The sequence below is a fragment of the Papio anubis genome, chromosome 4 (genome assembly GCF_008728515.1).
Source record: "Papio anubis isolate 15944 chromosome 4, Panubis1.0, whole genome shotgun sequence".
Classification (NCBI taxonomy): domain Eukaryota; kingdom Metazoa; phylum Chordata; class Mammalia; order Primates; family Cercopithecidae; genus Papio; species Papio anubis.
In genome coordinates, this window is record NC_044979.1 from 85745129 (window position 1) to 85772759 (window position 27631).

The window sequence follows — 27631 nt, forward strand, 5'->3', positions numbered from 1 at the left end:
CTGAAAAGGCCAAAGATGGAAGCATTCCCTTTGAAAACTGGCACAAGACAAAGATGCCCTCTCTCACCACCCGTATTCAACATCGTAATGGAAGTTCTGGCCAGGGCAATCAGGCAAGAGAAAGAAATAAAGGGTGTTCAAATAGGAAGAGAGGAGGTAAAATTATCTCTGTTTGCAGATGATATGATTGTATATTTAGAAAACCTCATCATCTCGGCCCAAAAATGTCTTAAGCTGATAAGCAACCTCAGCAAAGTCTCAGGATACAAAATCAATCTGCAAAAATCACAAGCCTCTCTATATACCAATAGTAGACAAACAGAGAGCCAAATCATGAGTGAACTCCCATTCACAATTGTTACAAAGAGAATAAAATACCTAGGAATACAACTTACAAGGGATGTAAAGGACCTCTTCAAGGAGAGCTACAAACCATTGCTCAAGGAGATAAGAGAGGACACAAACAAATGGAAGAATATTCCATGCTCATAGATAGGAAGAATCAAAATCCTGAAAATGGCCAAACTTCCCAAAGTAATTTATAGATTCAATGCAATCTCCATCATGATACCATTGACTTTCTTCACAGAACTGAAAAAAGCTACTTTAAATTTCATATGGAACCAAAAAAGAGCCTGTATAGCCAAGACAATCCTAAGCAAAAAGAAGAAAACTGGAAGCATCACACTACCTGACTTCAAACTGTACTATAAGGCTACAGTAACCAAAACACATGCTACTGGTACCAAAACGGGTATATAGACCAATGGAACAGAACAGAGACCTCAGAAATAACACCACACATCTACAACCATCTGCTCTTTGACAAACCTGACAAAAGCAATGAGAAAAAGATTCCCTATTTAATAACTGGTGTTGGAAAAACTGACTAGCCATATGCAGAAAACTGAAACCGGACCCCTTCCTTATACCTTATACAAAAATTAACTCAAGATGGATTAAAGATTTAAATGTAGGTCCTTAAACAATAAAAACCCTAGAAAAAAACCTAGGCAATACCATTCTGGACATAGCCATGGGCAAATACTTCATGACTAAAACACCAAAAACAATTCCAAAAAGAAGCAAAAATTAACAAATGTGATCAAATTAAACTAAAGAGCTTCAGCACAGCAAAAGAAATTATCATCAGAGTGAACAGACAACCTGCAGAATGGGAGAATAGTTTTGCAATCTGTCCATCTGGCAAAGGGCTAATACCCAGACTCTACAAATAACTTAAACAAATTCACAAGAAAAAAACAAACAACCTTATGAAAAAGTGGGCAAAGGATATGAACAGGCATGTCACAAAAGAAGACATTCATGCGACCAACAAACATATGAAAAACAACTCATTGTCACTGGTCATTAGAGAAATGCAAATCAAAACCACAATGAGATACCATCTCACACCAGTTAGAATAGCAATCATTAAAATGTCAGGAACAACAGATGCTGGAGAGGATGTGGAGAAATAGGAATGCTTTTACACTGTTGGTGGCAGTGTAAATTACTTCAATCTTTGTGAAAGACAGTGTGGCAATTCCTCATGGATCTAGAACTAGAAATACCATTTGATGCAGCAATCCCATTCTTGGGTATACACCCAAAGGATTATAAATCATTCTACTATAAAGATACATATACACATATGATTTTTGCAGCACTATTTACAATAGCAAAGACTTGGAACCAACTCAAATGCCCATCCATGATAGAATGGATAAAGAAAATGTGGCACATATACACCATGGAATACTAAGCAGCCATAAAAAATAATGAGTTCATGTCCTTTACAGGGACATGAATGAAGCTGGAAACTATCATTCTCAGCAAACTAACACAGGAACAGAAAACCAAACACTGCATGTTCTCATTCATAAGTAAGATTAGAACAATGAGAATATATGGGCACAGGAATGGGAACATCACAAGCTGGGGCCTGTCCAGTGGTGGGGTCAAGGGGAGGAAGGGATAGCATTAGGAGAAATACCTAATGTAGATGACAGGTTGATGGGTGCAGCAAACCACCATGGGACATGTATACCTATGTAACACACCTGCACGTTCTGTACATGTATCCCAGAACTTAAGTATAAAAAAAATAAAAAAGATACCCAAGAAGAATAAAAAATATAGAATTTAACTTACTAAATGGTTAACTACATCATATGGTCATAATAAGGTTGAGGAAAAATGAAATGTAATAGTATATTGGAATATATATTTTATATGCTTTTGAAATATTTTAGATACATACAAAAATAAAAGTAAATAAAAACAATTGAAGCCTAGCAGTAAACTTTCTGTTTGATATTTCTGTTGTGTATGTATTTGAATATGACAAAGCAAATAATTAATATACTAATATTATTATAAACTAAGATTTTCAGTGTTAGACAATAGAAGCATAAATATGAAAGTGTAAGAGCAAAATGCTAAAATAGCAAACTTGAATTTGAGATATCAATATAAAATTATATATACTTATGTTTGTATATTCATATACACATACATATATTCTATCTCTACCCACTAGGAGGAACAGGAAGAAAATGCTGGGTAATGGTGTAAAAGGAATAATATTTTTTTAAATAAATGATTTTATAACTCCAGTATAATAATTGATTCAGACAATTTTCAAAAATGAAGGCTAAAATAATTATGCAATATTTGGTGGAACTAAGACACATCTATGTGCTAAAGTAAAGGTTAATTGGTAATTATTTATAAAAAATGCTAACGTTTGAGAACTAATTAAATTTTTAATGGCCCACAGAAAATTTGTATTTTCCTTACTTTATTGAATCAGTTTGGATATGCAACCGTATTTTTCTAGAAACAGGTCTTTGTGGCCAGGGTCAGTGGCTCACGCCTGTAATCCTGGCACCCTGGGAAGCCAAAGTGGGCGGATCACCTAAGATTGAGAGTTTGAGACCAGCCTGGCCAACATGGAGAAATCCCATTTCTACTAAAAATACAAAAATTAGCTGGGCATGGTGGCGCAGGCCTGTAATCCCAGTTACTTGGGAGGCTGAGACAGGAGAATTGCTTGAACACAGGAGGCGGAGGTTGCAGTACGCCAAGATCATGCCATTGCACTCCAGCCTGGGGAACAAAAGCAAAATTCCATCTCAAAAAAAAAAGAAAAAAGAAAAAAAAATATATATATGTCTTTGTTTATTTCATACACACAAATAATATATATAGAATTATATGAATATAAAATTTATAATACAGGTGGAAACTAAAAATAAAATCCTAAGCCCCACTGACTGAATGGATCTCTTCTTGGTCAAAGAGACTCCAGAAAAACCTTAAAAACTGAATTCTCGGCCACGACAAAAAGGGAACTCAGACTTGCCTCATAATACTTCCTTCCTTTTGGAGTTTAGGCACAGCAACTGAGCAGCATTTATGTTAAAATAGAGGTCTTCGGGCTGACAAAACAGACTCTTCATGGCGATAATGATAATGACAGGAGGCAGACAAATCCTAGGCAGATAGGGGTGGGTCCCTGGTGAAACCGGACTTTCAAACCAAAGACAGTTTAAAGTCTGAAAAACCAAGTCACAATATTCGATAAATCTACGGACCAGATTGAGAACCTTTCTTCCCATTTGGTATGACTTCCTCTGATTGATCCCCACCTTTCAAGCCTTTCAAGTATTTACATATACCTACCCTTCCCTAATAGGTTTTTTACACTGCCATGCTCACCTTTGAGTGGTGTCTTTTAGCCTCTTTTGCATACTCACAAACCAATCAGCATTCATTCCCGCATTCTGAGTCCGTAAAAGCCCCACTCTGAGAGAGATCCCACTGAGATCTGTTTCATTGTTCAATACAATTCTTCTCCGCCCTCCTCACCCTTCAACTTTCAGGGAGACCTCATTCTTCTTGGATGCAGGACAAGAACTCAGGACTCATCAAATGCAGGTACAAAGAAAACTATAACACCGTGGCCCTCTGCCCTCGACCGGGGGAAAGTAGCCGCCCCACTTGATGAGAAGCAGTGGCTAGGCTGAGCCTGCCCAGGGGCCTCAGGCTGGAGAGCTGCAAAGGGCTGACAGAGCAGTGAGTGCACCGCCATCCATCAGGCTGCAGACGGTGGGCTAAAAGAACTAAATAGCATGCTGTAACACACCCTCTGGGGCCTCAGGGTTGCGGGCACCCGTCTCTTGGCACCACTGCATTCCCCTCGTCTGGACACTGGAGTCCACTGCAGGAGCTGTTTGCAAATGCCTGGTCCAGCCACAAGCCCCGCATGGAACTCACTCCTGTGCCAGTGTTTAGAATGACGGGCCACAGCTCGCACTAGCTCACTCACACACTCCTCCCACCAGGGACTGAGTGTGCAGTCATAGTGGCCATGGGATTCGTGCCAGGGCACAAGCCAGGCACTGCCTGGTGTGCTGAGTACATGGGGTGTCTCCTGCGGAGAACTCGGGTTGGAGCAAGGCCCGGGCAGGGGCGTCGCGGGCCGAAGGTCTCTAGCTGGCAAACTGACTGAGAAAAATCCTGCATCATTTTGATACCAAATGATAAATAAGACTTAAGGCCCTACAAAGCAAAAGTTAAGTCATGTCTGCAGGCCATCAATCTTGCTACATGACATCCTTACCTTAAAACATTTCTTTTTGTTGACTCCAAGTTTTAGTGAGAGCCTTACTTCTTTAACAAATTGGAAATTAAAGAGTCTCTGAAACTACCCATAACCTATATATCCCCACTGCAAGATATCTCGCCTTTTCTGGCCAAACCAAAGTATACTTTCCATCCATTGAGTTACACGTTTGCCTGTAAGTCTTACCTCCCTAAAATTTATAAAACCAAAACCGTAATCCAGCTGCCTTGGGACCACTTAAGTCTTCTGGGGTTTGTTTCCCTGAGCCATGGTCACTCATACTGGCTCAGAATAAACCTCTTTTAAATATTTTACAGAGCTCGCTTTTTTCCATTAACACAAGCATACCTCAGTTTATTGTGCTACACTTTATTGGGCTTTGCAGATATTGCAATTTTTGCAAATTGAAGGTTTGTGGCAACCTTGTGTCTAGCCATTTTATCACCACCATTTTTCCAACAGCATGTGCTCTCACTTTGTGTCTCTGTATCACACATTGATAATTCACACAATATTTCAAACGTTTTCGTTATTATTTTATCTGTAATGGAGACCTATGACCAGTTACTATTGCAATTGTTTCAGGGGTCTCTCTATGTTGCCATTAAGTTGATAAATATTGTGTGTGTTCTGAGTACTCCACTTACCTGCAGTTCCCCTTTCTCTCTCTCATTGTGCCTCCCTATTCCCTGAAACACAGCAATATAGAAATTAAGCCAATTAATAACCCTATAATCACTTCTAAGTGTTCAAATAAAAAAAAAAAGTGTCATATGTCTCTGACTTTAAATTAAAAGCTAGAAATGAGTAAGCTTAGGAAGAAAGGTAAGTTAAAACCTGAGATAGGTTAAAAGCTAGACTTCTTGTGGAAAACAGCCAAGCAGTGGATATCCAGAAAAGAAGTTCTTGAAGGAAATTAAAAGTTCTAGTCCAGTGAACATATGAATGATTAGAAAGCAAAACAGCCTCATTGCTGATTTGAAGAAAGTTTTAGTGTTCTGGATAGAAAATCAAACTAACCACAACTTTCCTTTAGGCCAAAGCCTAATCCAGAGCAAGACCCTAACTCTCTTCAATTTTATGAGGGATGAAAGGGATGAGGCAGCTGCTGAAGTAAAGTTTGAAGCTAGTAGAAGTTGGTTCATGAGGTTTAAGGAAAGAAGTCATCTCCATAACACAAAAGCAAACGACAAACCAACAAGTGTTGATCTGGAAGTTACAGTAAGTTATCCAGAAGATCTAGCTAAGATCATTGAAGGTGTCTACATGAAATAGATTTTCATTGTAGACTAAATAGCCATATGTTGGAAGAAGATGCAATCTACAATTTTCATAGTTAGAAGTTTGAAAACTTCAAAGAACAGGCTGACTCTCTTGTTTGTGGCTAATACAGGTGGTGGCTTTAAGATGAAGCCATTTACCATTCCAAATATTGCAGGGTTCTTAAGAATTATGCTAAATGTACTCTGCCTATGCTCTAGAAATGGAAAAACAAAGCCTGGATTACAGCACATCTGTTTACAGCATGGTTTACTGACTATTTTAAGCTTAGTATTAAGATGTATTGCTCTGAAAAAAAAAATAATTCTTTCAAAGTATTATGGTTTCTTGTCAATGTACATGGTCACCCATGAGCTCTGATGAAGATGTACAAGGAAATCAATGTTTTGATGCCTGCTAACAAAATGTCCATTCTGCAACGTATGGATCAAGGAGTAATTTCAACTTTTCCAGCCTTACTATTTAATAAACGCGTTTCGTAAGGCTATCATTGCCATAGATAGTGATTCCTCTGATGGAAGGATATGATTCATTGATGATCATTAGCATTTTTTGCAAAAAAAGTAATTTGTGATTAAAGTATTTATATTGTTTTTATAGATATAATGCAGTTGCACACTTAGTATACTACAGTGTAGTATAAGCATAAATAGTATATGTTCTAGGAAACAAAAAAAAATTGGTGTGAGTTTCTTTCTTGTGATATTCACTTTATCATGGTGGTCTGGAGCCTAACCCACAACATCTTCAAAGTACACTTGTATTATCATACATATTACATATTATATATCATACATATTACATATTATATATGAGGCATCCTATCTTGTGGTAATCCTGATCTGAAGTACTTAACATCATTTATGAACTTTTTTTGCCAAAAATTATTTATCCTCAATCTAATCAATCCAGAGTCTGAAACTGACATCCAATTTGCAGAGAGTTCAGAAGACAGAGGGAAACATTAAGCAGTCCTAGGAGAAACAATCAAATGACTAGAATATGGACATTTATTTATTTTGAGATGGAGTTTTGCTCTTTGCTGCCCAGGCTGGAGTGCAATGGCGCGATCTCGGCTCACTGCAAACTCCACCTCCCGGTTCAAGTGATTTTCCCACCTCAGCCTCCTGAGCAGCTGCGATTACAGGCATGCACCACCACGCCCAGCTAATTTTGTATTTTTAGTGGAGATGGGGTTTCTCCATGTTGGTCAGGCTGGTCTCGAACTCCCGACCTCAGGTGATCCGCCTGCCTCGGCCTCCCAAAGCACGGGGATTACAGGAGTGAGACACTGCGCCCGACCAACCATTATTACAAGTCAATTCGCCTGGACACAGATGTAAATTGCATAAGAAAGTGGGGTTATGGTATGAACTTAAAAGACACAAAAAGACAAAGAAACCTTATGGATAAACATTGATTTGATCTAATTAAAACTTTCAAAACAGACATTCTCAGGTTAATTGGGGGAATTTTTAAAATGCACTGACAGTATTAGATAATATAATCGATTTATTGCTCAATTTCTTAGGTATAATAATGGTATTTTTAAAAGAAAAATGTTATTATTATTGGAAGATGCATCATGTAGTACTAGGGGTGTAGTTATACTTCAACATACATGGAAATTATTCAAACAATCGTACAACTCTCTATAATATTTAAATACATATTACTGATAATGCATCTTCAAAAGAGCTAGCATGTTGCTTGTTTCATCTGTCAATAATCTTCATTGAGTAGACACTATTATTTAATTTGGGCTACACATTAAAGTAACTGGATCAATATCAAGAACCAAAACAATATCAACAACCAAAACAACGATTAAGCTCAACAATTAAGCTCAACAATTAAGCTCAAGTTCTACCCCCCAGAGATTCTAAGATTCTAGTCTAAGAACTTCTATTTATGCCTTAGATACATATATAGATAGATAGATAGATAGATAGATAGATAGATAGATAGATAGATACATAGATATATAGGTTGGAGGTTGGAGTGCAGTGGTGCAATCTAGGCTTATCGCACCCTCCGGCCCCCCATCTTGCTGCTGTTCAAGCGATTCTCATGCCTCAGCCATCCAAGTAGCTGGGATTATAGGATTACAGGTACCGACCACCATGCCCAGCTAATTTTTGTCTTTTTTTTTTTTTTTAATTTATTTATTATTATTATACTTTAAGTTGTAGGGTACATGTGCATAACGTGCAGGTTTGTTACATATGTATACTTGTGCCATGTTGGTCTGCTGCACCCATCAAGCAAACTATCACAAGAATTTTTGTCTTTTTAGTGGAGAGAGGGTTTCGCCATATTGGCCAAGCTGGTCTCGAACTCCTGACCTCAAGTGATCTGCCTGCCTTGGCCTCCCAGAATTCTGCAATTACAGGCCTGAGCCACCACGCCTGGCCCAATAGCTTTTAAAGCTTTAGATATGCTTCTAATGTGTAGCTACTGCACAAGTCAATCATCTAGCAAATGCTATGATAATGGATTGAGAGAACTGTAATATGAGTACAATATTGCATGGTGAGTGAAGCAGAGGAAGCATCGCTTCATCTATCCTAATGTAGCTTAATGCTTCAGTAAATGTTTTGAAAACCTTAACAACCAAATCATTAAATATAGTTTTTGTTTTCTACCAAAATATTTGGTGATTTATATATGTCAACATGATCTAAAATAGGATTGGTGTTGATATTAGTGTGTGTTGCATTTAATGAAAAATTTTTATTTTATTAGGAGGATCAAGAAATGGCAAAGCCCATGGGCTCTGAGATCAATGGCCTTGGATCAATGTATTAAGGTTCTGGCACATTAGCTCTGAGGGTTGGGCAAGTTGCTTAAATTTGTTTTGTTTTAGTTTCCTCTTTTGTAAAAGTGCTATGATAGAAATCACCAAGTTGGTTATTGTTTTAATTAAAGATAAAAGATATATGAGAATCCCTTAGGAATACCTAGTAAGAACCCAGTAAATACTAATTAATTGTTAATATTATTTAATAAAATGACAGGTTTTCAATGACTAGCAGGACTCACACACATATTTTGTTTTCCTGTGGCTGATTCCAGTGAAGAAGATTCAAAATCTTGAGTTCTTTAGGATTTGAAAAACAGCGAGAGAGCATCTTGTCAACTATAAAACATCTTCCTAGGCTGGGTGCGGTGGTTCATGCCTATAATCTCAGCACTTTGGGAGGCTGAGGTGAGAGGATGTCTTGAGCCCAGAAGTTCAAGAATAGCCTGGACAATAAAGTGAGACCCCATCTCTATAAAAAGTTTTCAGTTCTTGTGATAGTTTGCTAAGATGACGAGTTGATGGGTGCAGCACACCAACATGGCACAAGTATACATATGTAACAAACCTGCACGTTATGCACATGTACCCTACAACTTAAAGTATAATAATAATAAATAAATTAAAACAAAACAAAACAAAAAGTTTAAAAATGAGTCAAGAATGTTGGCATGTGTCTACAGACACAGCTACTCAGGAGGCTGAGGTGGGTAGATGGCTTGAGTCTGAGAAGTGGAAGTTGCAGTGAGATAAGATCACGCCACTGCACTCCAGCTTGGGTGACAAAGCAAGACCCTGTCTCAAAAGACAAAACAAAACAAACAAAAAATCTTCCTTACACCTTTAGTGAAATTCAGTGCTCATCTTTCACCCACAAGATTTTGGCAAAACCTCTCAGAGTAATATCCTTAAGTACTTTGTTTCAGTTTTTGTTTTTTATACACATGGGAATATGTATTTAGAGTCACTAAAAAGACACTTGGTACTTAATTAAGATCTAAATAATATATATTGCCATTCCAAAGAGTTCTTGTTATGCTGTGGTTATGTATTTATTCTTATTTATCTCCATTCTCATAAAATATTCATCAATCTGTTTTCTTGGGATTAATAATCGTGTTTGTTGCATTTTCATTTGCCATTTTTCTTATGATATTTATTTAGTCAAAATATTAATCTATGATGGTAACAATGTACCTATATAGTTATCTGGTTTTATTAAATTATGATTGCCTGTACTATTCATTTTTAGTAAAATTTTAAAATTTATTTTACAGATCTTTGCTATAAATATGATTTATATATCACTGCCTCCACTCAAATATCCTGTACTCAACCTCATTTACATTCTTTGTTTTCTCTTCCTACTCATTTGGTTTTATGCTTTACGTGCAGTTCACTTTGTCCTTTTACTTAGAGTCAGATTTTTTCCTCAGCAATATTTTCACCATGGTGGGAGCCATCAAATTCTGCATAAGGACTTATTTTTCCACTATATTCCTATATTTCTAAAGAAGAAAAGATCACTACTAATGAAATCTAATACTGATGAAATCAGATTTCTTGTTGATTTAACTACCACCTGCACATCTGGTGTATTTTTCTGGGGCTCTGCTGTTCTGTTTGTTTAACTCAGAGTATAAGCACTTCACATGGAAGACGTGTCTTCTTCATTCTTCAAACAGTTCCAAAACACAGAGCTGGCATTGAAAATTTATTCTAAAAGATGATGTAGCACAAGCTATATATTTTGATAATATACAGTGGTGGGGTTTTTTATTACCAAGATTTGCAAATTTCGAGAGAATAAAACTATATACAGTACATACTTTAGGATACATACTTATGGCACAAAGTTACATTTTAGAAGTTATTTTAAGAAGTATGAGGCTTCAATTGTTAAAAAAAAAAAAAAAAAGAACAAAATCAAATTACCCATTAGTGTAAGAGAAGAAAGAACAAATCTGTTTTAGCAATTTTTTTCAAGTCATTTCCTAGGTTCTGGAAAAGACATTTCAATCTCTAAGCTGGAAAAGCATATTTTGATGGATTAATATTTAATTAAGATGAAAAGACAACAAAAGACATTTTAAAATATAGGCAAATGTATGAATTCTAATGGATTTTATTTCTTTTAAAACCTTTCATGTAAATATTTAAAATTTCAAAAAAAAAACTTTCAAGTGTTGAAGGAAGAAGGGAATATGGATAAGTTTGATTTGCTAGAAAAAAATCAAATTCCATGATATTCACTTGGGGAAAAGAAATATAATTTTGTTTATTACAGTTGACAACTATTCATCTAGGAAGAGATCATTAGTATCATGTCTAACTTCAGTATAAATCTAAAACACAGCCTGTCAACGGTCTCTGTGACAACTAAAATATTCATTTTCCAATAAATGCATCTGATTAAAGACAAAGATAATTCCATTACAACTTGATAAATAGAAATCAATATGGCATTCTTCATACAACCAAGGTTTCCTAGCTTTGGATGGTATTATATAATACATTTGTACAAATACACAAATATATTATATCTTTATGAGATCCTTTATGAAGTATTATTATCCCCAGTTAACAGTGAGAAAAAAAATTAAGTTTGTATAAGGGTAAGTAAATTTAACCCTGAATTTGGGTAAGGCAATTCTTATTACTATCAATGGATTTTAATTATTATTTACAGAAAATATAGTAATATTTATATTACTGCATTATATAAAATACATTACATAAACAGGTTGACAACATATGAATTCATAACTTTTTTACTTATGTGTCAGACTGCACCCTAAGTGTTTTGTCCATTTTTACTCATTTAAACCTCTCAGTTAGTCTGTGAAAATTATACTATTGTTATTTACATCTACAAATAAGGAAACACAAGGGAGTGGCATAACTTGCTTAATATTACACAGTTAAAAAGTGGTAGCAATAGAATTTGAATCCAGGCAGTTTGGTTCCAGGGTCTATTATCTTACTCTCTATTTACAGAGCCTGTCTCTCGGGGATGGATTTAGACGAACATTTCATTTCCTATCTTTTGCTCACTTGTGCTTTTCTCTGCAATTATTTCCTAGACAAATGCTTTGGAGTAAGAAAAATAAGTTATTCCTATTTTTATGGGAATGGGGGGCAATTTTATAGGAATTGGGGGGCATACTCTTTCTTTGTACCTTTAGAAAAAAAGAATCCGAATTCAAGAAATACATTACAAAATGAAGTTAAAATAAGAAAATTGTTTGGTTTTGAACAAATATAATAATTCCTTAGGAAATTAGTCAAACTCAAAAAATTATGCATTTCAAACTAATTACTTTGACATTTGAACTTACCTGACTGTTGGGTCCATCACTCTGGATTCCACAGCATGCCTCAATACCTGGCATATTACATAGGATACATTTTATATCTGGACTTTCTTCCCTCATTAGGATGTAAGCACCAAAAGGGTAATAACTTTAAAAAATTTTTAATTTTTGTGGGTACATAGTAGGTGTATATATTTATGAGGTACATGAGATATTTTGGTCCAGGAATGCAATGTGTAACAGTCACATCATAAAAAATTGGATATCCATCACTGCACACATTTATCCTTTGGGTTACAAACAATTCAGTTATACTATTTTAGTTATTTTCAAGTGAACAATTAAATTATTGTTAACTATAAGCTCCCAGGTGTGCTGTCAAATACAAGGTAGGGCTGCAACTTTTATTTGTTCACTGCTATAATCCTAGCAATTAGGAGGCTTTGTAGTATGTAGTGGGTGCTCACTTAATGTCTCATGAATGACTGAGGGTTATTCTGGGAATTAAATAATACAATATACTGTGTTACTAACACAAAACACGTAGTCTAGTACCTAGCAATATAAAAAAACATGTATTCAATAACAGTGGTTAACATTTAAATAGTATTAAGAATCTGACAGTCACTCCCCTAAATTTTACTCATTTAAGCTTTATACAAATCTTATGAGATATATACTATTATTATTATTATTCCCATTTTATAGATGAAGAAACTAAGACACAGATTAAACTGCTCAAATCTCAGTTAGTAAGTGTCAATACAAAGAGCTGAGCTCAGGGAACTTGGCTCCAGAATCTACTTTTTTTACCACTATACTTGTTGCTTCTCCAAAGCCCTTCAGTGACACTTGAAATTTAATTTTCTATATTACTATTAGTACTTTTACTAGCATCATCATTTCAGAAATAAGAATTTTAAACAGAATCTCATTTGATGTTTATGCATACAATACAGACTTTTCAGAAATTTGTAAATTTCAGAATTAATGGCAATGAGAGGACAGTTTATCAATTTTAGAACCTGCCCCTATTATTATTGTAATTTAGTTGTTGATGTCTCTGATTCACAATAGAATAAACAATCAGTGACCATACCTGTTATTAAGCAAGTATCTCAGGTACTTAGTATAGGGTTGGTATAAGATAAGTGGTCTCAAATATTTGTTGAAAAAATAATACATAAGTAAATGTATTAATTCATTTATTCACAAATAAATGCATAAGTGAAGTCAATAGCTATAGAAATAAATATCTAAGTTGTTTTCCTGTGGCTGATTCCAGTGAAGAAGATTCAAAATCTTGAGTTCTTTAGGATTTGAAAAACAGCTTACTGCAAAAATCTTCATGTATCCTCTTAATAATTCACACAGCCATCTTTCATTGTGCTATTTTAATATGATAAAACTAAATTTCATCATAATTATACTTGTTCAGTAAATAGAAGTGGATAGAATTCAACTTGATTTCACTTTTTTTGGTCTAAAATGGCTGTATTCAAATATTTTGTGTGCGAATGCATCATACATATTTAGTGAAAGAGACTTCCAAATTCTCTTTCTGAATAAAATTACTTCGGACAAAATCTGTTTTTTCCAGATCGTATTTAACCACATATTGTTCCAAAACAATCCTAAAGTCTACTCTAAATTTAAGTGTTTTCCCTCCTGTTTCCATCTGAAATGTCCCTAAACGTTTACATAAGGCTCCATCTTACTTTCTTTGAATTGGCTTATTTATTCATTTACTCATCTATAGTTGGTTCCTGGACTTTAAAAGCATTTTCATTAGAATTGCTTCACAAAACTAGAAGATGAGTAAAATACATAAAATCTGTCTCAGAGAGGTTAATCTCAAAGTTATGTGTGTGGTAAACAGTTGCAGAGTGGTGCACGCCTAGATCTTTTGATTCAAATTTTAATGCTCTTTCTGCTACGTAAGAGGTGAATACATTATGTTCTAAGGCTAAAAGAGAAACACGGCATATTTTGTGTCCATAAAAAGAATCAAAAGTAAGTTAAAGTTTATAATCTTTACTCCATTTATGCCTTCCAATTTAATTTTGATTACTCATTTCACAGCTTTTAATTAAATTTCTGGAGAATATTGCACAGCCATCCTCGGTTCTCCTAATTATTCTTGGAAATATTTCTATACTTTACAATCAATGTTCAAAAATAGACTAATGGAGATTCCTGACATCCCTATATTTTATTTTTGTTTATGACTTCCCTGGTTAATAACTCAATGAATTTATGCTTACAATCCCTTGGTAATAGCCATAATCTTTGTTTCAAATGTACTTTCCATACATTATCTACATATGGAATCTCAGAACACCAAAGGAAAGTTAGTCTGTGTCTTTCAAAATGACTGCAGTTGCTAGTGATAAGAATATGCTATTTCTCTGAGAAAGACCCCCTCAAATCAGGCATTTCGAGGGGAAATAATGGTGACCTTTCAGTTCATACATATTTTAAGTGCTTCTATGGACAAATGTTTAACATTCGACATGGGATGGCTCTTGTCACTGAAATAAACTCAGAGGAAAATGGTTAACATAGGTGCCATGTTTTTGGTTGAAACTAATGATAAGAGACTAAAAGGCATAGGACAGTTGTTGGTGGAAACTCCAAGGCTTCTCTCGTAGAGGTGCTAAATAATCACACTTCAAGGACTGAAGAAAAGTAAGGGATCATGAGGGAAGACAAGAAAAACGGTAGTAACTCAGGCAAATACAAGGTAGAGCTTACCCTAAGTGATCCACTAAGAATACAATCACAATGTATTATTAGTAGTATATATTATTATATTTACAGACAGGGTCTCACACTGACACCCAGGCTGGAGTACAGTGGCACAATCATAGGTCACTGGAGCCTAAAATTCCTGGGCTCAGGTGATCTTACTGCCTCAGCCTTCTGAGCAGCTAGGATTATAGGCATGTGCTACCACACCCAGCTAATTGTTCAATATTTTGTAAAGAAAAGGTCTCTCCATGTTGTCCAAGTTGGTCTTGAAACTCCTAGCCTCAAACTATCCTCCTGCCTTGGTCTCCATAGGCACTGAGAGTGCTACGATTACAGGTATGAGCCAGCATTACCTGTCATAGTGTATTTTTAAAATAAAGAATGAGTCATAACGTATAGTAAAGAGTTACAAAAATCTTAGGTATATTCTGATATCAAAAAACAAGTACAGAAGAATGTAAGTAATCTATTCATCAATGCAGACCACAATCCTGGCACCTTCACAAGTTAAAATAATTTCTCAGCAATACATCTGTTTATTTCCTTTGTTTAAACTATGATTGAAATTAGGATAATCTAACTTCAGCTTCTAAAAGAAAGCCAGAAAGGAATGAATAACTTTTAAGAGTCATATATAGGAGCTCACTTAATCACAATGAAGTTGTGGGAATAAATATTTGTAACTACACAAAAATTGTGAACACTACCTTGTTTGCATACAGAATGAGATGAATTTTAACATGAATTAAGCAACGTTTTTGCTGAGGGAAAAAGTTAACAGTTTGAGGGGATAGTACGGATTGCTTATTACAACAATTTTAGATAATGATCCCGCTTTCAGGACTAAACTAAATTTTGTAAACTTAATGTATAATCAATGCCTCAGAATGAAATATAATAGTAAAAGGTGCAACTGGATAAATTCTATATTTTAATTTTTGATTATTATTAATTTTATTTTTAATTTTTTTTAACTTTTAGATTCAGGGGCACATGTGCAGGTTTGTTCTATGTAAGCTGTGTGTCATGAGGTTTGGTGTACAGATAATTTCATCCCCTGGGTAATAAGCATAGTACCTGATAGGTACTTTCTTCTGATTTTCTCCCTTCTCTCACCCTCCATACTCAAGTTGGCTGCAGTGTCTGTGCTCCTCTCCTAGCATCCCTGTGTTCTCATTGTTTAGCTCCCACTTATAAGTGAGAACATGTGGTACGTGGTTTTCTCTTTCTTAGTTTGCTTAGGATAATGTTCTCCAACTCTATCTATGTTGCTGCAAAGGACATGATCTCTTTCTTTTTTATGGCTGCATAGTATTCCATAGTGTATATATACCACATTTTCTTTATCTGGTCTACCATTGGTTGGTATTTATATTTATTCCTTGTATTTGCTATTGTGAATAGTGCTGCATTGAACATACACATGCATGTGTCTTTATAATAGAACAATTTATATTCCTTTGGGTATATACTCAATAACTGGATTTCTGTGTCAAATGGTAATTCTAAGTTATTTGAGGAATTGTCAAACTGCTTTACACAATGGCTGAACTGACTTGCACTCCCACCAACAGTGTATAAGCATTCCTTTTTTTCTGCTACCTCATCAACATCTGTTATTTTTTGACTTTTTAATAATAGTCATTCTGACTAGTGTAAGATGGTATCTTACTGTGGTTTTGGTTTTCATTTCTGTAATGATTAGTGATGTTGAGCTTTTTTCATATGAAAACTCTAATTTGTTATTCTATGTAATATATGAGGAGGCTGCCTATTTCAGTCAGGGTCCAATCAGGAGACAGAAACCACATTAGTAACTTGAATAAGGAAAAGTTAATATAAAGAATTATTAATAGGTAAAAGGAATTTAACTACTAAAGAAGTAAGGAGGGAGGAATTCAATGTTACAGAAGTAGCAGCCAAAGAATGTAGCTACTGCCTATAGAGCTAAGGGAGAGAGAATCGAGGGGGTACTTATACCTTTAGAAGAGTCCAACTCATGTACTCACACACTCACACCACCCCCAAGTCTAAGACTCAGACATCTCTGGAGAGGTTGTGGCTACGACTGGAACTCTGTTGGCGACAGAGAAATTTACTAAATAGAGTATATAGGTCCCAGAGTGTATGAGCTACAGCTAGTTTTTTTGGTGCGGCCCCCTGAATGGCAGAGAATCTTGCCAGAGTGTGTAGGCTACAGCTGAGCAAGAGGTGAAGTGTACCACATCCCTCACATACCAAACCTGTAAGTGCCAGATACAAAAGAGCATGGAAAATGGAGGCAAGGTCCCTTTCTCATGTTCCGCCTTTGCAGTGTCCCTCCAGCCCCTTAAATTGGCAAAGTCTAACATCAAGTCAGCTGGGAAAAGAGAAATGTCTACAGCATGCAGCTCTGACCATACAAGGAAGGGCAAAGAAGAATAGATTTGAAGAGAGGCCATAAATTAATAACTGGCATGCTGGCACTTCCCCATACTTGGTTGACACTGATACAGTTGAAAATAGTATAAAATCATGTATTTATACATACAGTCACAAATCATAACCTCTTGTATTGTTTTTCTAAATTTGGTTATATACTGTAGCATTCTGTCTTAGAACTATAAACCAAGAAATTACATCGGTGACATTATTTATGAATTTAACTTTCTATAAAAGTATATATAGAGAAAAAGTATAAATTTTAAGTGTACAACTAACTCAATGAATTTTTACAAATATAAGAACTCATGTAAACACCTCCCAAGGCAAGACAGAGTTTATTATCAGGACCCTGAAGGCCTCATTCTTGTTCCTCCCAAGCAGTAATTATCAGCTTTTAAAACTGCTTCCTTGAAAATCTTTACCTGTTTTCTTACATGTTTAGTGTAACTAATAAAATGTACAAAGAAAAATAATATACTTATTTTTTATTTTTTATTTTTTGAGACGGAGTCTCGCTCTGTCGCCCCAGGCTGGATGGCAATGGCATGGTATTGGCTTACTGTAACATCCGCCTCCCGGGTTCAAGCAATTCTCCTGCCTCAGCCTCCTGAGTAGCTGGGATTACAGGCATGCACCACCACACCTGCTAATTTTTGTATTTTTAATAGAAACGGGGTTTCACCATGTTGGTCAGGCTGGTCTCGAACTCCTGACCTTGTGATCCGCCAGCCTCGGCCTCCCAAAGTGCTGGGATTACAGGCGTGAGCCACTGCGCCCAGTCTAATGCACTATTTTTATGTGGAGGAAAAGAATGCACAAAGTTACTTTTTAAATTTAAGAACTATTTATCCTTCTATATATTTTTCTAAAATCATCAAAGCTGTCTATAATAGAACTATTGTATTGCCCTTGCTTTGTGTAATTTGACCATAATTAGCAATTTCTTTTTCATTCCAGAGGAAGAAAAAAATATATAAAGAGCTACAGAACTTCAATATCTTGGCATAGTGATAGAGATGGAATTCAAATGTTGAGAATAAACTGTTTTCTGCTAACTGTCCCATAACTGAGAAAATGCAGCATATATGCAATAGAAACAAATGACAACAACAACAAATCCAGCAATGATTTGGAATCCTAAGGAAGCAATTTAAATACATGTAAAGACAAAATTTTAAATACATAATATATTGTTTCTTCAAAACTCACAGCATTTAACATACTAACAAATGTGAAATATGTTTTTGCTATATCATTCTGAAGTAGTGAAAAGAAAGTAATACATTGAATAGAAAAAGTAGGATTTTATTTTTATCTTACTATATTTTAAGATGACATATGTATTTTGGAATTATTGAAACTTTTCAGTTAAATAAATTTGACCAGTTATTCAATTTGGACAGTATTCCAAGAGGGTCAAGAAATTGGATATTATATGGAAGTTTTTTTAGTCCTGTGTGTGTCTTGATTTCTAAAAACCCATTTTAATATTTTACAATATTATTTACAAATAAAATTTAAAATTTGAGCATTATATTGAAGGTTGATACATTTAAATAAATTACTTTTTTCCTACTAGCTTTCCATTACAAGTCAAAAGTCTTTGAACTTACGGTTTGGCTGCATAGCCTGAAGGTTGTGAATGTTTTTCCAGAAGGTTTTCAAAATTTTTTTAATGCCTGCCTTTTTTACTGGATTCAGTTCAAAATTTCTAATGAGAAGCATACTTTAAATAGCCTTGATGCCACATTTTTAATATGTTATTTTACTTTATTACTCTTCTCAACTGAGAACACTTATAATCAACATTTTTAAGAGTTTTATATTGGTAATATTTTGTTGGTTCTTTGTTTCCTGTTATAGTGGGCTTTCCAGGAGTAAACAAATTTGCAGATTTCCCAAATAAACACATCCGTGTTGGGCAGTGTGGCATGAGGAAGGTTCTTGAAAATATGTAATATAGTACAATATAAATGCTTTCTGGAACACCCCTTTGTTGCATAGAAAATGAGGAAGATTGCCAATGAGTTCATTTTAGGAAAAAAAAACTACTCATTTGAAATAAAACACAAATATGTTATTACATAAACCATATTTATTCTTAATCATGTTTGATTTTTGGAGTAGCCTTTGCATTTATATATGAGGAAATAGTGTCAGGAACTGACCTATTATGTGTCAAAGACAAATGTTATCACACACAAAATTAATGACTTTTTCTAATTTATATATTCACTTCAAATTGTTCTAATAAATTAAGCCTTCATAGAGTTTCATTAAATGCACATGCTTAAGGTGGTTAACATAAACAATGCTATATTTAAAGTTTAACAGCCTTGAGCATAACACAAATCCATGCTACTCCTAATTCCTTCATCCTTGCTTGGGAAGGATATTTGGTCACACTTACTCCTACACAGATAACTCAGTTATTCACCCTGATCTCTGGTCTCTTCTGTCCATCTGCCATCTATTTATTATTATTATTCCAGGTTCCTTCCTCTTCCTTCCTTCCTCCCCACCCACTCAACCAACCACCCACTGAAATCCTGAGTTCTGCTCTTCAGTAGTTTTTCAAGATTAGTACTTTCCCGCTCTTCCCTTCAGAAATACTTTGGCATGCTTTTTTCTCCTCAGAGACCACTTGCTCACCTTAGCTCTACAACTATTTCTCAGCCCCTACATATCCCTACAGAGGTTCAGATCTAGATTTGTTCCTCATTCTTCCATTTCCCTTTCTATAACAAAATATTTCTTTGGAAGTGCAGCCAAGAATCCCAAAAAGCAAATTCAGTGAACCAGTGCAGTAAGAGGGCTTTTGCAGATGAGACATTTTGCAAAACTATGGTAACAGAAAAGTGCATATGGTCAGGGCCTAGCTGATTGCATTTTCATTTGTAATGTGGAAGTACTGCCAACAAATTGAATTAAGCTTACTATAGTAGAATACATTACTTAAAATTCCATTCTGTTGCAGAGTCCTGAATGACCCTCAATAATTGGGCTGTGAAGTTTGATATTGTGTACATTTTTAGACTCTACCAAGCATGTGATAATAACAATAATGGAAGGCAATATATTAAAATGCAATACTGCTATAAACATGCATGTGCAAGTATCTTTTTCATATAATGATTCATTTTCCTCTGGGTAAAGAAGGAAAAGTAGATCCACCATTTGATCCAGCAATTCCACTGGAATTACTGGATCAATTACAGATCAAACAGTAGTGGATCTACCTTTCCTTCTTTAAGGAATCTCCACACTGTTTTCCATAGAGGTTGTACTAGTTTATCCTTCCTACCAACAGTGTAAAAGGGTTCCCTTTTCACTGCAAAAATATGAAACCAGCCCAAATGCCCATCAAGAAATGAGCAGATAAAGAAAATGTGATATATATTTAGCATCGAATACTACTCAGCCATAAAAAGGAATGAAATAATGGCATTTTCAGCAACCCAGATGGAACTGGAGACTATTATTCTAAGTGAAGTGACTCAGGAATGGAAAACCAAACATCATATGTTCTCACTCATATGTGGGAGCTAAGCTAAGAGGACACAAAGGCATCAGAACGATACATTGGACTTTAGGGACTCAGGGGAGAGGGTGGGGGTGGCAAGGGATAAAAGATTACACATTGGGTACAGGGTACACTGCTCGAGTGATAGGTGCACCAGAATCTCATAAATCAAAACTAAAGAACTTATTCACATAACCAAACACCACCTGCTCCCCAAAAACCTATTGAAATAAAAAATTAAACACAAACAAACAAAAAAACCTTTTATCCTAACAGCCAAATGTTAGGAACTTGTTTGGGTTCTGACTAATAAATACCCCCATAACAATTAAAATTTTCATTAAAAACCAAACGGTAAATGATTTTAAAAGCAATGCTATAGCCATCACTTTCTAATCTTTTTTAAAATTAGAAAGAAGTGAAAAAAATGTACTTCCAATAATTTCATATCCTTTTAAAATATGGCTTCAGATTTTCTCCACTTAAATTGCAAAGTAAACCTTCATTATTAACTTTTATATCCAATAAAACATCCTATTTTATTCCTGTATTTATCCATTCAATAATTATTTACTGAATATATACTATGTACCAAACACAGTTCAACCTAAGTTAACAAAAAGTCCTCATTCGCAGCTTACCATGGGCCATACGATGGAACCAGTAGTAGCCAAAGTCAACTCCGAAGAAGGTTAAATACCAAGTCCATGGAGAATCCCAAGGCAAACTGAACAGCCTGTAGTTCTCCCAGATGTAAATATAACTGGTCAGTTCAATGCTCCTGAAAAATAGACTGGAAGATAAAATTCACAATCAATGATTATATAACATTTTAGAAATAAAATTATGCTAAAATGTTTTAGATAACATTTAAAATTAATGTCTTCATATGAAAAAATGAAACTCTTTCTTCTACTTTGTTTCTTCTCTGTCATTCTTTTTAAAGGCTCAAATTCCTTAGTATCAAAATCATTCCCAGGAAGCTTTATTTTATTTCATAGGCATCATGGATGCCAGCTGTTTGTGCTCTCAACTTCATGAAATTTAAAAGGCCATTTTTTCATGTCTCTTAAAATATTTTTCACTGAGCCCATGCAACATAAATATGACAAGACTACAACTTAATTTCTATGATTGTCATTTCTAAATTTTACTGAAGTATATATTAAGAATGCTTTATAAAGGGAATATAAACTAGGCTTTTCAAAATATTAGGAAAAAAATTTCCTTAGATGTAAGGTATACAAACCTAATTAAAATAAACAATTGTTTCTAAAACTCAGACACTAGACTATATCTTGCCACCTATTTATCAAACTTCTGCAAATTCTTATTTTCAATAACTTTTAAAAACCTACAAAATATACTTTAATTTTAGAAAGTATATTATTTTTTCTTTCAAGTTTTATGTGATCAAATTTATGATTAGCTTCTAGATTATTTGTTTTGTCTCTTTTATCAATTTGATTGAGTTGACTTTTTCTTCTATGTTTATTTTTAAATATAAAAAGAATTAATCATTCTGGTTAATAAAGATATATTTATAAGTCATCAACAAGTTTGGTGCTGAAAATTCTGAGAAACTTCTTAAATATTCTAATTTTAGATAAAAGTGGAAGAAGTGGTACAGATTATTATACTACTAAAATTTTTTAGTTTTACAGTATTTCCCTTTACAGAGTCAGTTTCCTCAAATTAGCATTTTACTGGTTCTTTTAAAGATCCAGCCCTTTAATTTTATTCTTGAATTTAATTATCATATGACTTTAACTGTGATTTAATAACTTTAAAACAACCTCTTATACTTTAATATTTTAAAGTATTATTATTTAATCTGTAAAACACTAGGCTATCTTATAACAGCATTAATGTACATAACTCAGAGAAATGCCAAATGCTTACAATTTTGAACAAGAGTACACATCACCACACATTAAAAAACTCAATTTCCAATTTGAGATTACATGGTTGGAAGAAGCAGTTTTGTCCATGTGTTCAAGTCCTTGACCCAAAGGAATTGCTCATCCTGTACCCCTACTCCAATGTCAATCTGAGTGATACTCTGAGTACTCCAGAAACCACTGCTGCAGTGGCCCTGAGACTGCTTGTGGGCCTTCATTTAAAACCTGCCTTCCAAGTTTTTATGAAGGTATGTTAGTCAAAGTAGGGGGTTAGAACAAATTATACTGTAAAGCTTGTTAGCTTGGTTGGTTACTTTTATATATTTAGATGAGGGCTTCACAACAGTGCCACTGTTGACATTTGGACAGGGTAGTTCTTTGTTGGAAGAGGTTGTTTGGTGCAAAGGTTTACTGAAACTATGAAATCTTAAAATTGCTCACTATTGTTTATTAGTAGGGGTTACCCATATAAAATTCAAGTTTTAGGTTAAAAATGACAATATCAGTTTTATATGCTTCAATATAACAATTTCTCTAAAACAGGAATTCTTAACTTTAACACTACTGCCATTTGGGCCAAATACTTTTCTGTTTCGAAGGCCTTTCGTGTGCATCATTGAATGTATTCCAGCATTGCTGTTCTTTAGCACCTAGATTTAGGACCCCTCCTTCTCACCCCACCTATGATTACAAAAATGTCTCCAGCTATTTCCAAGTGTTTCCTGGGGAGTAAAAATTTCCCCAGTTGATAACCTCTGCCTTAAGACAACTGATCCAGAAAAATAGATTAAAACAAAATGTAGTAGAAAGTTGAAATCATCTATAGCTGAATGGCTTAAGTATTAGCACACGGTATCAAAGCAGATTCCTCCATGGATTCAGGCAGTCATTCAGTGAATTCATATGAAGAGCCTACTAAGTGCCAGGCACAGTACAAGACACAAGAACACACTATTAAACAGGGCAAATGCCACCAGCCTTATAAATGTTCCCTCAATTTAATACCTTTTAAAAAACAATGCTATCTTTCTTGTCAGCTCCAGTGAAAACGAAAATAGGCATTAAGATACCAAGATCTCAATAACAGACTGAAGGTCCTTGAAAAACTTCCATTTGTTAAAATAAATAAATAAATAAATACAATTAAGTCAATCAATAAATAAAAAATTTTAAAAACCTGCCTGAGATTGAAATACTTTTCTATTTCTTGTACAGGTGCCAGATCTTGAGCAGACACCCAGTTTATTACTCCATCAACTGACTTATTAGGGTTGACACAAATCGAGCTGAAATATGCTTGACATACTACAGTCAAGCCTTCCCCCCACCACATCCCACACACATTAGCATGAAGCCTAACTTCCCTCAAGACACGAAGAAGGAGGGGAGAATCTGTGAGAGTTATATTCCCTGCTTTCTATCAGCAAAATTAATTTGATATTCTTTTATTACATATATGAAAGAATAGCCATGGAGTGCCCACAACTAAAAGTAATTCACCCAAGCAATACAGCTGGGAAACGATTATCAAGCTCTGGAAAGCCCTGGATTGCAGAAAATAGCACCTACATTTTCAAAAATGTTCCCACCAGACCTTGAATCATAAACCAAAGTTCCTTCCTCTTTCTCTCCTCAATCCCCCTTACCCCTTCCACCCTGCAATCTCAGCACATGACTCTGCATCCTGGAATTTAAACTCTCTAAACTCCATCCTGCGGGAAGAGGCATATATAATATGTACGTATATAGTAAGCTTACTTTATCACATGAAGATGGAATATTGGGTAGCACAGGGGCTTGGAATTCCCAAATACTAGATCACTTTTATGCCTTAAGTTTGAATGTAAGACCAGGAAAGTGATCTAAATGTAAAGAGACATTAGAATCCTCTAATTAGCAACCTGCGTATAGAGAGGCTTTCCTTCCATTGTCCTATTTTCTTCATGAATTCCCCCAAACAGCAGTTTTCTCTTGGGTCTCAAGTATATGTTTCAGCAAATGAAAAGTAGCTTATTTCTCTAACTAGTGATCTGGTTTTCTGTGTGTTTTACAAAACATTTTTCTCTCATCACTAGAAATTTGTCAATGTTCAGTTACTATAAAAAGCTGCTAAGTTACTAAATTACTATTTAGTATTAATCCCCATTTTTTACAAAATAAAATTCAGTTTTAATGCTAATATTAAAAAATAATCAATAAATCAGAAATAAATGTTATTTGGGGATTGAGAATTAGAAACAAATGAGTTTTCAAAGTCATCTCCATCTGAGTCTACCCATCACCAGGAATAGAAGTGTGAGAGTGGTCATGACGTTCACCCGTTCAGTATCTAAGGATAATTTAAGGTGTGAGATAATTAGGCTGAATGAGCCCTAAAATGACTCTCAGGTTGTTGTCATTAAGAAAGTAAGTGACATTTGAAGTAATGCTCTCACTGCAACCTCCTAAAATAACAGAGCAAGTTTCAGAATAAGTAGACTTATGTACTATACTCATACGAATCTGCCAATTTATATTATTCTATAACTGTCATTATAGCTGAGTGTTCTGATTTGGCCAGATTATACAAAACTAAAAAAAAAAAAAAAAAAATTTAGATATTTTTATTTCGAATACTCTTGTTTTATGAGCCGGAAAATAAATGAATATTTAAACAAAATTATTACAAATATCCTTAAAACTCCAAGAAGTTACAAATAAATTAATGTATTGGATCATATATATGTCTGTGTGTGTGTGTGTGTGTGTGTGTGTATTTTGGATCTATAGGATCATATATATGTATATATTAGATCATATATATGTATATATGTCAGATCATATATATATGTATATATATTGGATCACACACACATATATACATTTATGTAGAGAGAGTGAGAGAGATTTTTCTGCGAAATGTTGTATTTATTTACTTCAAAATCTCTTCAACTGAATCCGGGAGTTTGCACTGCCTGTCTGTAAAGCTACTGCCACTTTTGCTCCATCTAGTGGAATATTGATTTTTGCTTGGTTATAATAAGATAGATAATATTACCTTTACCGTCTGCAAACAAATAAAATCTGTACTACTAATTCTTATTGTTAAATGGTATTATGTTCATAAAACAATCACTTAATTTAATTTATTCATAACAGAAACCATAAAACCATAAACCTTTAAAAACACAATGTGATAGATTTGGAAGAAATGAATTTGCCACATTCTTTACTTTGCAGGAAATGTATTACTCGATTGAATAAACACACAAGTCCAGACTAATAAGCAGTGAACCTTGCATTCACTAGGGAAGTTTCATCTAATAGCAGTTTGTGAAGTTATGCAATTAATAACGAAGGCAAAGTCTATTTATTCGTTTTTTAATGCAAATGTTAAGAGGAAATGAGACATTCTCTCAAATATAATTAACAAACCAACAAATTTTTAAAATCTATTTTCCTTACGTGGGGATTTTTAATAATTATTTCTAAGTTAACAAACTTTAGTATTAATAATAAAGCATTATTATTAACATTACATAGATTCATTTATCTCTTATTTTGGACAATGAATTGCTGCTTATTAAAGTCATCATCCAAAATTATATACATTCATTTGTTAGGTCTGATTTGCCAAGGCAACATTTAGCCTCTCATGTTAAAGCCCCTAGTATAAAAACCCAGTATACAATTTTTCTATATTCTCTGGCCCCATCCCAAAGAGTCAAAAATATTTTTAAAAGGTTTAATTTCCTCCTTTTTAATTTTTTTTTTTTTTTTTTGATGAATTGAAACTTTCTTGTCAGGAATGGAAAATTCCATGGCAGGCATGGCCAGTAAAAGTATGCATATATATGGTTGAACATTGTGGAGCTAGCTCCATAGTAAAAATTGGCAGTGACCCATATGTATTAAAAGTGGAGTGTCCCCAACTTTATTTGAAAATTTACCTACTTAAATTATCCCTCTAACCTATTGCAATTTGATTTATAATCTGCTGTTTCAACAGAATAAATGAACCCATTAAAAACAAACATACTGTAGATATTTATATCAGGAATAAAACTTCTCTGGGGAGGATGCAATTTATGGAAGTAGAAACATTGGAAGGAAGTAACAAATTGAAGTCCCGGTTTTCTAATGAAGGATTGGAAATTGAGTTCTGCTTAAACAAGCAGGGAAAAAAAATGTGATTATTTTTCATTCATTAACATTTAAGTCAGTAGCAGGATATTTCACAAGTTTTAGATACGTTTGCTTAAACAATAGATTTTGTAAATACTTTGTTAAATAAAGTTTAATTTTTTTACAGTCACATATGCGACTAATTGTTAGAAAGGCAGATTATTTGCATGATACACTGTGTTTATCTAGAATACATAGACATATCTTTTTATAACTAGGACTAGTATCTGATTAGGAAGGCTGCCTACTGGATGATAGGCTGTCTACTGGATTTCAGAAGAGCAAAACAGATGCAAGCCTGCCCAGAATCTGTTTCTTAGGACAGATGGACTTTTATTACAGACCATGGTCTGTCCAACAGACTTGTAAACAAGATATAATCTTCTCCATTGTTAATATTTTCCTTGACATAAAGACTTGAAAGAGGTAGCATGTGTCTTTTCTATCACCATGGTAAGCACACTATTAATCTTTAAGGTACCTGAAATTTTATGTAATCCTGAAATTAAGATCCTCAAAAAAAACACATCGTTTTTCTTCAAAGTCTGCACACAACATTTCTATTACGTGAATGACGAAGTGGAAAAACGTGTTCGCTTTGATTTCCACTTCTTTTGTCAGAGGCCACATGCTTATTTGGAATTATTATCCAAAGCATAATTCTTCACAAATGTGTTAGCAAAAGGCATATTACCATTTGTCTTGAAATCACCTATTTGAAGGACGTAGCAAGCCCCTGTTGCTAGTGTAGAAAATGAAATTAGTCCCAGGGAGAGGATACAATCATTGCAGTGTTAATCTAACCCTCAGCTGTTAATGATTTGCACAGGGATTCCCCTTGAC

General features: G+C 34.5%; 1 protein-coding gene across 4 annotated transcripts in view; it reads right to left on the reverse strand.

Annotated features, from left to right (window-relative positions):
• AGMO (alkylglycerol monooxygenase) overlaps positions 1–27631 on the reverse strand; it is a 355530-nt gene that overhangs the window by 321763 nt on the left and 6136 nt on the right. For all 4 annotated transcript variants that reach the window (XR_001900937.3, XM_017956887.2, XM_021935974.2 and 1 more), the window contains exon 3: positions 21365–21516. Coding sequence is in view for 3 of the 4 variants with exons in the window: in XM_017956887.2 (XP_017812376.2) it covers positions 21365–21516 (152 nt within the window). In the remaining variant the exon portion in view is untranslated. The remainder of the gene's footprint in view (positions 1–21364; positions 21517–27631) is intronic.